The sequence below is a fragment of the Nomascus leucogenys genome, chromosome X, assembly GCF_006542625.1.
Source record: "Nomascus leucogenys isolate Asia chromosome X, Asia_NLE_v1, whole genome shotgun sequence".
Lineage (NCBI taxonomy): Eukaryota > Metazoa > Chordata > Mammalia > Primates > Hylobatidae > Nomascus > Nomascus leucogenys.
In genome coordinates, this window is record NC_044406.1 from 21903729 (window position 1) to 21916283 (window position 12555).

The 12555-nt window shown below is 39.5% G+C and overlaps 1 protein-coding gene across 2 annotated transcripts in view; it reads left to right on the top strand.

The window, feature by feature from the left end:
* The window catches only part of PTCHD1 (patched domain containing 1), a 71724-nt gene that overhangs the window by 46445 nt on the left and 12724 nt on the right, over positions 1 to 12555 (top strand). For both annotated transcript variants that reach the window (XM_030806990.1, XM_003261147.2), the window contains one exon: positions 557 to 1217. In XM_030806990.1, the coding sequence (XP_030662850.1) occupies positions 557 to 1217 (661 nt within the window). The remainder of the gene's footprint in view (positions 1 to 556; positions 1218 to 12555) is intronic.

Here is a 12555-nt window from a genome sequence, read left to right on the forward strand (position 1 = left end):
ATGAAGAGATCATTTAGTTGCCCTGCAAAGTGGCATCAAAGGACGAGCCAGCAGAGGATCTCTGCATTTGGAATTGCACCTTAGTTCACTTTTTATGTTACATTTTCAAGAGGGAAACTGAACAGGGGAACTATATAAGATTTCCCAACAGTATAGACCAATTGGGTCACAAATAAAGAACACGTGGAAAGAATACTGGTACTTTCTTTAATGCAGCATTTCTAAAACGTCAGCTGCATCAGAATTCTTAAGAGGGCTTGTGAAAACCCAGATTCCTGGGCTCCACCCCAGAAATTCTGATTTACCAGGTCTGGGATGGTGCCTAAGAATTTTCATTTCTCACAAGCTCCCAGGTTGTGCTGCTGCTGTTGTTCTAGGGACCACATTGCGAGAACCACTGGTCAAATGTGTGTTTCACATTCCTACTACCTATTTCTGATCTAGGTTTATAACACTTGATTTGAACTGTTTAGCTTAGAGACAGAATGTCCACCCTCTCCAAAAAACAAAAATAGAAATATTTGATTAATAAATGCTGTCATTTTTTTCCCCACAGTTGCATGCTGCTGTCACCAAGATCCAGGTTCCGAGGCCTGGTTTTAATTACACGTTTGCCCATATATGTATCCTGAATAATGATAAGACTTGCATCGTGGATGACATAGTGCACGTCCTGGAAGAGCTAAAGAACGCTCGGGCCACCAATCGGACCAATTTTGCTATCACATACCCAATCACTCACTTAAAGGACGGGAGGGCTGTGTACAATGGGCACCAGCTTGGGGGCGTCACTGTGCACAGCAAAGACCGGGTGAAATCTGCAGAGGCCATCCAGCTCACCTACTACCTGCAGTCAATCAACAGTCTCAATGACATGGTGGCTGAGAGGTGGGAGTCCAGCTTCTGCGACACCGTCAGACTGTTTCAGAAATCCAACAGCAAAGTCAAAATGTACCCTTACACGTCCTCCTCACTGAGGGAAGATTTCCAGAAGACCAGCCGCGTATCAGAACGTTACCTGGTCACCAGCCTGATCCTGGTGGTTACCATGGCCATCCTTTGCTGCTCCATGCAGGACTGCGTCCGCAGCAAACCCTGGCTAGGCCTGCTCGGATTGGTGACCATAAGCCTGGCCACTCTCACTGCAGCTGGGATCATCAATCTTACTGGTGGGAAATATAATTCCACCTTCCTGGGAGTCCCTTTCGTCATGCTAGGTAATTACTACTCTTCTTTCTTCTGTTTCCTCCTGCTGGTGGTGTTGACTAGGTTCCTGAAAGGCCAGGAGTAGCCTTCAAACAACTTTGTTTCATTTGTAGTATCTTCATTTTGCCCAAAAGTCCTGGGACCCACTCTATAAAGTGCTGGTAATCAGCAAAAAACAACCTAATCTGGTAAATGTGCAGAAGTTCAAAGTCCTGGGTTCTAGCGCTGTCTCTCCATTGAGCAGCCATGTGGTGTTTAGCAGGTATTAATCTTGTGTCCGGTGTCTTAGGTTGGGCTTCCCCATAAGCAGGGCCCTGAGAAAAACATTTAGTTACAAGTAGTGTATTTGGCAGGTGAGCCCAGGAAGCCCCAGTATGGGAGTGAGGAAGTGAAACAGGAAGGCAGGCAGTTGAAGGTATGTTAATGAGCCCAAGGTATATTACATTCTGCCGGTTGCTGTGGGCACCTGTGGTTCAGCCCCACCGGGGACCTTTGGGAGACCTTGTAAAACACACCTCAGAGAGGTCCTCCCCCGGGGTGAGGAATTTGGGCTATTTTCCCACAGACCCTTTGTGATTCATTGAGGGCTGCTCCCCAGGCCAGTTAACTCCCAGCACTTCCCAGGGAAGACCCAGCACACTCCTGCAGCCACAGAAATCCTTCAGGTGACTTTGTAGTTACAAGCCTTCAGCAAGCTCAAGAATGGGGAATGGGAGGGCATGTTGGGTTGGCACTGAGAGTGTCTGCTACTCTCAGTTTCCCCACCTTATGAATAGAGTGGATGTGAGCATGACACAAAAGAACATGATAAATGTATAGGAACTTTGAAAGTGACATGTGAGATACCAGTAGGAAGTAACTTTTTTTCCTGTTCTTACTATGAACTCAGGAGAATATTTTAAAGCGATGCTGATGGTGACAGCGTGCTTCCAGTGTGTCCACTCAGGGGACTGCAGGAACTCCCTGATAGAGATTAATGGTCAAAACAAAGCCATAGTGGCCATAACATCCGTTGCCCTGTCCATCTGTTGTTGAAAACGGCATGCCCAGCAAGCCTGATGGCAGGGTTCTTGCGGGCCAAGGATTCAAGAGGTTCACTTTCCCCCTTTTCTATGGCAGCTTCTCATCAATTCCTTTCACAAAATTAAAATGTCATTTGGAATCAGACACTACCATGACAAATGAAGTGGCACTTTTTGTTAACTAAGAAATAACCACTGTTGAGGTCATTAGTGTGCCTTATACCCTGTTTTAGAGTAGTAGAAAAGAATTTCCTCAGGAAATCTCAGCTGTGTTACGGGCACATGATAAGCAAGGCTGGTGGGGCTGCAAAGCTACAGAATTACATTCTGCCCGCGATTCTCTGTGGCCTGGGGAATTGAAACCTAGTCAATAAACATATACTAGTAGCTTCTGTGAAGAGCTGGGCACTGTAAGGAGACTGAGCAGCCTGATAATTTGATAATGTACTTGTCACTGCTGAAAACAACAGAGAAGAAGGCTGCTGTACCTCCTCCTGAATTCAGTCTATTAAGAAAGCAGCATAACTTGCCTCTTTAAAATAACCCCAAGACCATGTGGGTTGACTGTGGAATACAGGGTGGTTCCTTGAAGAGTGAGTAGGACTGAGTATTAGTAGCTTCCACAGAGGCTTGTATCAAGGTTGAAATTAAAATGTTTTGCTCATGATTAGTCACAATCTGGAATGTTTTGGGGGTTATGGGAAGGGTTTTCATTTCGTTTCATTTTTTAGCTTTTCATATTCTTGCTGCTTTTGTGGGAGGAAGAGAAATAGGAATAAGAAAAGAGTGGGGAACTGAAGGGAGATCATAAGGTTCTTAAGCTGAGGCAAAAGGACGCCGGAGCTAGAAAAAGGACAATCAGTGCTGATTTTGTGACATTCCAGGTTGTTACCAGTGAGCTCAAAGCATGTTAGAATATTTACAACTTCTGAAAAGTTAATTTACTAAGTAAAATAAAATTATAATATTTAAAGTTTCTTAAAATTAATTTTAAGTAAAGTAAAATAGCAGTATTCAAAACTTCATTTCACTAAAAAATGAAATTGTAATATTCAAAACTTCTTAAAATTAGTTTCATAAAGTAAATTGCAATATTTAAAATTTCTTAAAACTTACTTTTTTGTACTTCTTAAAGAGGTTTTAAATATTGTAAGGGAAAGTCTACACAAAACAGACTATGGCAGATAGTATTGGTGCAGGGAAGGATGTCAGAGATGGTAGGATGGAAAGATGCTGTTAGCAGGGAAGTGTCTTTAAAAAACAAATCCAGAAATAGTAATGCCACAGATCCGCAAATACTGAGTATCACTGAACTTTACATCAGAGTTCAATTCAGAAAAAATCTAGCATTTGCAGTGAAAGAGACCATGCACCACAGGTGCCCAATAAGCCCTTGTTTGCAATTTGTGAGGAATGTTACGTGCATTGATTTGATGGCAGTTTTCCCTGCTGACAGTCAGTGTGCAACCTTTCTGTACATTCTCAGCCCAAAGAGTTCTCAAATTACTTAGTCATAACATGAAAGGAAGCTACATGTTTTAGTAGCTAAGGCCCATTTACAATAAATACTTTGCACGATGTAATGGGTGCTTAATATGCTCATAAAGCTAACAGTGCCTGGATTTAGGATGGTCGCCCTCCTGTATTTCTCAGATAAACTCCTCATTTTTAAGAGTTTATAAAATGAAATATAAGCAAGAGCAGCTTCATAAATGTTGCATTCAAGGCCATCGTTTAATTCTGGGGTTTTTGATGACCATTCCTAAAATGCCAGTAAATATTTCAAATGACCAAGAAGAAATGCAGTGCTAAGGGTTTTCGCAATATAGTAAACTGTCCAGTGTTTAAATTTTCCTCTCTATAACTTAAAATGGCTATGCTTAACCTAAGCAGATTTAAGCAAAACTTGATTTAGTATGTTATGTAAATACAATATCAAATCAAAAAGTATATAGCCTCATTTAAAAGGTGAAGTATCTTAGAAAAAGTCTCAAACACAGACATTTCCTTGACTGTCAATAGGTCTATAATGTGATAAACATTATAGATTTAAAATCCAACAAACTGAACATTGTCAGTGTGATTCTGGTCACATAGGCCAAATCCAGCCAAATGCCAAAATGACACTAGATTTAGAATGGAAAATTTTAAGATCACATGTGTCAAGCAGTATTAACCTGACAAAATTCCAGAAGAGGAAAGAATTTGGATAAACTCTTAAGAGTTCACCATAATGGGATGTGACTGTGTGTTTCTAGCCAAGATGATATGTGACAGTTCTGGCAATAAGAATATATCCTACACAGATGAATCATTTTGGCAATGATGTAAGCATAGATACATCATGATTTAGAATGTTTTTAATCAGTGTTGTGCATACTAGACAATCCCACCTCTGCCAAAACCTCTGTCCAGATGAGTCATATCAGTTTATTCAGAGCTGAAATCCTAAAAGGTCTACAGCATTATAAATGTTCATCGACATTTTTTAGTTACTCTAATTTGGAGAAGAGTTTATTTGGTCTATACCCTTATCGTGCATAAAATAACATCCCTTTCCAAATATATTGATATCAAGTAGTGAGCTACTTGAATTGCTATTTGTGAATATATGATACTAATTATTTTAATCTGTTATGGAATTTCCTTAAAAGGATGAAGATTTACACCATTATTCTCCAGTTGGGTATGATTTTTAAAATTGGCATAGGTTTTCTGTGTGCAAGCTCTCCTTACAGGCTTAATGTTTCCACAGCTTTGCTGATCAGATACAAATCAGGAAAGGGATAGAATGTTAGAGGATATAGAAGGGAACCAAAGGAAAGTTTTCTCCCTTCTGCATCTGGAAGGTTTGTTGCTTCATGTACATCCTGTACAGCTAAAAAGGAGAATTGAAGTCATAGTGAAAGAGTTTGGATATTAGTTTCTACATGTAATCTAGTTTATAAAGGTTGCTTTGCATTTATCAAGATACAAGAGCCCCAGAGATTTATGAGATGAAAAATACTCTTTAAGCCCTTTTTCAAATGTTTGGGATTTTGAGGTCAGATGTCAGATCCAAGGTGTTCTCTTCCTTTTGAATTAGCCAACCAGGTCACTCAGATTCAAGGACGTGAAAGGAAGAAAGAATTAGTGGATTATTTCTAATTTGCGAATTAGTGCTAGGAAAAGAATAATAGCAAGGAAGTTTGGCTTCTTTTAGCTGTGCATTTTAAGATTATTCATATGTAGCAGAAACCAGAAGATTGAGTTCCATTCTTCAAGAATTTGCTCTCATATGATGCCACTTGAAATATAATGCAGTATATGGAGCTCATAAAAAGGGAAGGGCAAAAATTCTCATGCAAAAAATTTAGTTCCAACTGAAAAATTGAAATTCTTAATTATTTTTGCTCTAAACTTAAGCAAACCTGAAAGATTTTGCTTTCCTGATGAGTATTCCGATATATTTCGAAACCCATGAGAAAATGGGGGAAAAATCAGTCAGATAATAATAAAATTTAAACCATATGAAATTGCCAATATCCAACCATTTTTGGCCTACAAACTTGGTACCATTATCTGGTCATTTCTGAACTACAAAAATGGTAATTTTGTGTGGTTCAGTCTAATACATTATTGTAGAAATCCATTATTTGCAACAATATGACAATTTGCCTGATGGAGTAGAAGTATATTAGAATGCTGTGGAAATACTTTGCTTAGATATAAATCAGTAATAGGTTCAGCATGTTCTAGAGAAAAAAACTGATTTATAAGGGTTTTGTTGTCCACATTTTTGTGTACATCTATTTTTTTAAAAGAGATATTTTACTTTGCAGTATTTCCAAAATTTGTCTCCCGAATATCTTTTTTTATAATGGCCCATGGTCATTATGGGACTAATTTACAAGGAGATGATGTAATTTAGGCTTGTAATTCATTCTTGCCCTTTTATTCTTATGCTCCACCAATCATATTAGGGTGAGAGTAGGTGGAAATAAATACGTTTAGGGGAATGGAACAAAACAAGTTTTATTGTTCTATTTTTAACCATAAAGTAAGACAGGAACAGGACTTGGGGGCACAAGTCCAGGAAGGCAGAACTCAGTCAGAAGAATACAAAGGGGCTTTGTCTTTGACCCAGAATTCCCAGATATCCCGTGGGTGGTCTGTCTACCCGGTCGTGCCCAGGGAATGAGGGAGAGACAGACCCTGTAAAGGTTGGGCAGCAGGAGGCAACATCAGGACACTGAACTAAACATAGACCCTGAGGAGAAATACCTCGTGTCTACATTTGGAATAGACTCTCAGAAAGTCACAGCTGGGCCGTCTTGACCAGATGGATATACAGAAGCTCACAACCGAAACAGGTTCATAGTTATTGTCAAGAAAACCCTGCATTTCACCAAGGCTACTTTATTACTCAAGAACCAAAATATAGACAGACGAAGCCCAAGAGAGGGATTCTATAGCCCCTTCTCTACACTGATTGGTGTAGCAACACTAACATTATTTTGCCTCATCAGCAAAATAAATTTCACATCAGCCCACTGTTCTTCTTGTGTGTATATGTGTCTTTATAGCCTATGTGCATAATATATATTATATATCACATTAGCTGTATTATATATCATATGCAATATGCTATGTAGTAAGCTCATGTTATGTATTTATGTGCATACAATGTGTTTATAACATATATTATGTAATATATATTGCTTGAATATTTAAATAGAAGTGCTATATATTTCTCTGTATATACCATCTGGTGTATAGGAGTCCAACATTTTGTATGTAAATATATAAGATGTATTTGAATAGGATAGGCCATATATACATATGTTTATATATTACATCTGTATTCTATATGAAAAGAAATTAAGCAATGACCATAGCATATATTATGGGCCACATTTATACACACTGGTCTTATATAATGTACATACACACAATATCTAAATACCTTATCTTTAAACAAGGAAGAGCTATAAGCAAATTCATTTCTAGGGCTCTCTTTTGCAGCTATCTAGTGAAGAAAAATCATTTCTGAGACTAAAACCCAATGCTCTGATTAGAATTTTCAAAATGTGACAAGTCTCTAGTACAAAGAATAAGATGTGTGTGTTCCCCCTGATGTGAGCATCTGTCTTTACTTAAACAGAGTAGACCTTTATTCTTACTCTTAACTCTGAGACAAAACAGGCTGCAATAAACTAAACAATTCAGCTTATAAAGTAAATGTTTATAACTGGCAAAGTGTAAATGTAACCCAATTAATAAACTTCTCCCTGAAAATAGATGTTACTCAACCCAGACATATATAAACTTTAAATTTCTTCTCAAAAACACAAAAATCATGAATTTATGTGGATGACATTGAAAAACAGGCATCTTATAAACATGAGCTACTTAGTGAAGCTTTTCTAAGAATAAAATAGGCTTTAAGCAGATTTTGCTTATAGATTATAGTCTATGAATTTTTGAGAAGAATGTAGTAATTTTATTTCCATATATGAAATTTGGCACTGCCCAGGCATGCTATAAACAGCTTCATTGACTCATGATATTAAATGTTTTCACACTGAAACTGAAAGATCATCCATCAATCAGCAAGCCATCCCATTTCCTCCTTCTTAGCCATTCCTTACTTTGAGGAACTCAGGATGAGGGAATCCTGCTAGCGTGGAGAGGATTAAAATGTGAGTAGCACCCAGCGGCATCTCTCAGCTGCTGTGTTGTGGCTATGTATATTGGGACAGGTGGGAAAATCTGGGCCTGAAGAAAAATCTGACTTACAAAATCCAGAAGTATTATACAAAGTAGATCAATTTGCCTATGATTATTCATTGAAAACCAAACAACGACAACAAAAAAAATCACCCAGACTGTCTCCAATAGCAAAACTACTAAATACATTTAAAATATTATTCACTTTATGAGCAACTTTCCAGAAGTATATCTACTGGGTAAAGAAAGGTTAACTCTCAACTATTTGTTAGCGGATTCTGTCTTACTGGATTATAAACAACCCTGAAGGCTTTGGTCACGCCCCAGAAAGTTCTCGGTGACAGTGAGATTTAATTTCTGAGGGTGCTTGATAGTCACCCTCAGTGATGGGAGGATTAGCCAGTTGAGTTTTTTTCCACCATTAGTGTTATTTATCATCTGTGCTCCTTTTTCTCTTCATTAGCTCCAAAGTCTGAGAGTTAACAACACATTCAGATATAAAAATTCTTTTGAGAATAAGAAAAATTATTAGCCCAAATTCTTTAGTATTTTATTTTATTAGATGACAACCCCAAAGTTTACTGCAAAGAAAATTAATAAAAGCAGTTTTCTTTTTAAAATCACACTCCCAGCCCAAATTTTGCGTCAACATTAGTGAAGAGCCCTATTGGCCTGACAAAAACCTCAAGCTGCCTGAGAGTATTCACTCACGAATAATTAGAACTTGGCGCTCTCTTCTCTCTCTCTCTCTCTCTTCATGTGCGTGTGTGTGTGTGTTTTCATATACTGATATGCATTTGTTCTTAATGCATGTAACAATACAGACATGCAATGTAACAAAAATAGAAACAAACATCTTGAATATGCTTTTAAAGGACAAGAGAATGCTTTAAAAGCATTTTTATCTTCAAAATCTGATAGAATCAGTATGTGTTTAACAGTTCCCGTTGGCAACTCCTCAGTCTTGCACTGTGACTGTAAAAGAAGGAATCCCCTGGGATGTTGTATCATCCAGGGTAATCCTTGGAATGTGAGGATGTCAGGATGTGGACGTTCCTGATATCCTCACTATGATATAGTCTTTTACCTCAAGGTCTCAGGCTGTGACCTGGCCCTCAAATGATTAGTCATGACTCCCATTACCACCACAGGGTCCCTAGTGACCAAAATCAAAATCTGTATTTAGGTAGCTCTGCCCTGCCCCCACCCCATGAGTTCTGTCACCAGGGAGTCCTTGTGAACAGACTTGGGACTTTGGAGATGGGAAATTGTTATTTGCCAAAGTGATGCTTTATGCCAATGACATAGGCCCACTGGTCAGATTTAACAGAGAAGCTTATAGAACTCCTACTTTGTAGAGAAGTTTTTAAAACTAGAGTGCAAAGCAAACAGCAGTACTTTTGCTTTTAAAATACCTTTTTAAAAAGTAGAAAACAATAGTCAGACCTCTGAAAAGTATCTTCAGTCCACATGCAGTATCTGTTTGCCTACGTCTGTAAGATTTGGCATCAGAGTTCCGCTTGCTGGACTACAGCCCCAAAACTAGGAGAGCGGGTTGGGCGTGGTGGCTCACGCCTGTAATCCCAACACTTTGGGAGGCCGAGGCGGGCAGATCACCTGAAGTCAGGAGTTCAAGACCAGCCTGGCCAATATGGTGAAACCCGGTCTCTACTAAAACTACAAAAATTACCCGGGCATGGTGGCATGTGCCTCTAATCCCAGCTACCCAGGAGGCTGAGGCAGGGGAATCGCTGGAACCCGGGAGGCCGAGGCTGCAGTGAGCGGAGATTGCGCCACTGCACTCCAGCCTGGGAGACAGAGTGAGACTCCGTCTCAAAAAAAAAAAAAAAAAAAAAAAAAAGCAATGAATGATGATGATGCTAAAGAAGGGAGCCATCCACTGAAAGAAGAAAGTGGAGAGGAACAGAACCTACCAAAATCTATCTTCTCTGTCTCTCCTTGACTCCAAGTGGCCAGTTTCTGGAGTGCTAGTAAAAGACAAGGTCAGACCTGACTGAAGGAAAAACTGAAGAAATTCGTCTCTGTGAAATTCTCCTACCTGCCATTTCCTCTTTATTCCTTTCCCACTTCCATTCTCCGTCCCATGCCCCAGACCTAAGGGAAGCTGCTTCAGTAGACCACTGTCCCAGAGGAGTTTGCATTTAAAAGGATACCCTTGAAAGTTGCAAGGGGAACTCAGATATAATTCCGGCATTCTGGAGGGCAGGATGGTCCTCGTGTTCCTAGGGCTTTTGGAATGTGTCTCCCCTTGACTCCAGGCCAGAACAGAGTCCTCACCGATGGCCTTTCCTATAGGATAACAGGCCGACCTCTTCAGCAAAAATACCCAGCTGTGAGCCAGGACAACTGCCAGCCAGGCACTCCAGGCTGTTAATCCTTAAGAGGTGACCACAGCTATGTTAGCACTTGTCCTTCCCTTGACTGACAAAGCTTCAGGAAGGAGGCCCAGTTATGGTATCAGCAATTGTCCCAGAAATCCAAAGGGCTCTTGTAAGATGCTGTAGAACTCCAGTTTGGGGATTCGGGTGTAGGAATCTGCTAGAGAGGTGTGGCTTGAGAAAGAGGAATCTGACCTATCAGGAATGGTGGTCGGGGCCCTTGGAGGCAAAGCCAGGGACAACTAGCAACAAATGCTGAGTGATCAGTTAGAACAAATTCTTTCTCAGGGCCTCTTCTGATTTCTGTGAGTGGCTGCATGTGCACACCTGTAGCAAGAAGAACTAAGGAAAGGCATCGTTTCCAAAAGCCCCTAAGAATAAAATTAGAATTCTCTTTGGAGCTGCCCCCAAACCAAGAACATATGCAAAAAGAGCCAGGACTCAATATAAAAGATCAAACTATAGAAGGACAAGGCATTTAAAATGCAGCAACAGAACTCAAGAGAGAAGCTAACAGCCTACTTCCACCTTTCCTTGATTTTGATTACTTTCATTCTTGGCCCTGGAGCCTCAGTCTTGTCACCTAATATCTCTGTTAATTCAAATTCCTTTTCTCAATTAGCTTCTAAGATTATTCAACAGCAAGGTATGAAATTGATTCCCATTGTATTTTCCAAGAATCAGGGTCAGATAATGTCATTATAAAACATCACGCTGATTTTTAAAAGAACTGCAAAACAGATTTAAGTTCTATTATATGACTAATTCTAATTCTGCTATATGCTTTATTTTCTTGCCATATTTAATGACTCAGTACTAAAACCCTGTTTAAATTTTTTGTGTGTTTCTGGCAAGTAAATATCATTTAAAAATTATTTGCCATTTACAGTGATCCCCTGAAGTGTGCTTTGCCCATCAAAGCTTACTTGCTCTACACGGCCCCAGAAAAAAACAAAAAAAAGGTCAATATTATTTCTTCAGGGACAGTGCCTCAGAAGTATTCTCTTTTTACCCTCATTGTCAAGAGAATGGTTACTTAATCAAAGGTCAATGGGTCCATCTTGAAAATACACTAGAAACAGATTTAATCATGTTCCCTCTCCAGGCTAGATGTTAACTACCTAAGCATAATTAACAACAGGATGCCAGTCAATGAGTTACTTTTTACTCATGTCTGGGGAGTTTAGGTGCCTTCAATTTAATAGGGGCCTTGGTGCTAGTTAACAAATTGACAGCCTTGACATGACTTCTAAAAGTGGCTGTGAAACGATGCCTAGTCAATTAAGATAAATGCCAAATTCCTCTGAGGAAATAGGCCTAAATCATTACTATGAAATGGGCATTCAGATATGAGGCCAGGACTTCACAATCAGCATATAAATACTAGCCTGGGCATGAGGGAAGATGTGCACTTAGCTATTGTACACACGAGATAACAGTGACTCACTTTATTCAGCATTATGCTTGGCTGGAGATTTTAAATTCCTTTTTAAAAACAAGACTATTGTACCACAGGGTAAAGATTTTATTATCCTCAATAATGGGATTGAATATGCCAAGGCATGGAAGCAGGAAATTAGATCTGCTGATCCCCAGTGCCAAGACAGGAGTTATCAAAATCCACAATGGGTCATTTTGGTGAGCCTTCGAGTGTTGCAGTGGCCTGGAAACACAGGGACCCGAAGTAGGGAAATGTCTGGCTCCAACTAGGAGAGGTGATAGGAGTCATGCTAGATCAGGTTCCAGGCAGCAGAATGGAGTCAGAACATGGGCATTTACTGCACCTCTGCTATTTCAGTATTGCTGAAATACTAAACCAGAAGGCGAAGGCACTAAGCAGTTATGCAGAGGGGTTACTGATCTGGCTCTTTCCCACAGATGCCACTATCAAATAGTGCGGAGAAGCTAGCAGAGTCACTGCTGATGCATTATATCACTGCTTGATAAGTCATGTATGAATAACCAAAATTGGTCAAATAGATCCCTGAAGACAAATTGCAAGTCATAAACCTTCAACCTAAATCCTAATTTTTATCAATAACCAGGAGAGTTCATATTTATCTTATTTTTTCTATATTTTCTTCACTGAAACTTCTTTACTCCTACTTATTTTGCTTCCCTCTTTCTCAGATTTATTGCTTCCTGCCCTGATATTTGGGGAGGGAAGAAAGAGGGGGCTGTGATTTAGTTTCCTGTCAAGACTCAAATGAAATACACTG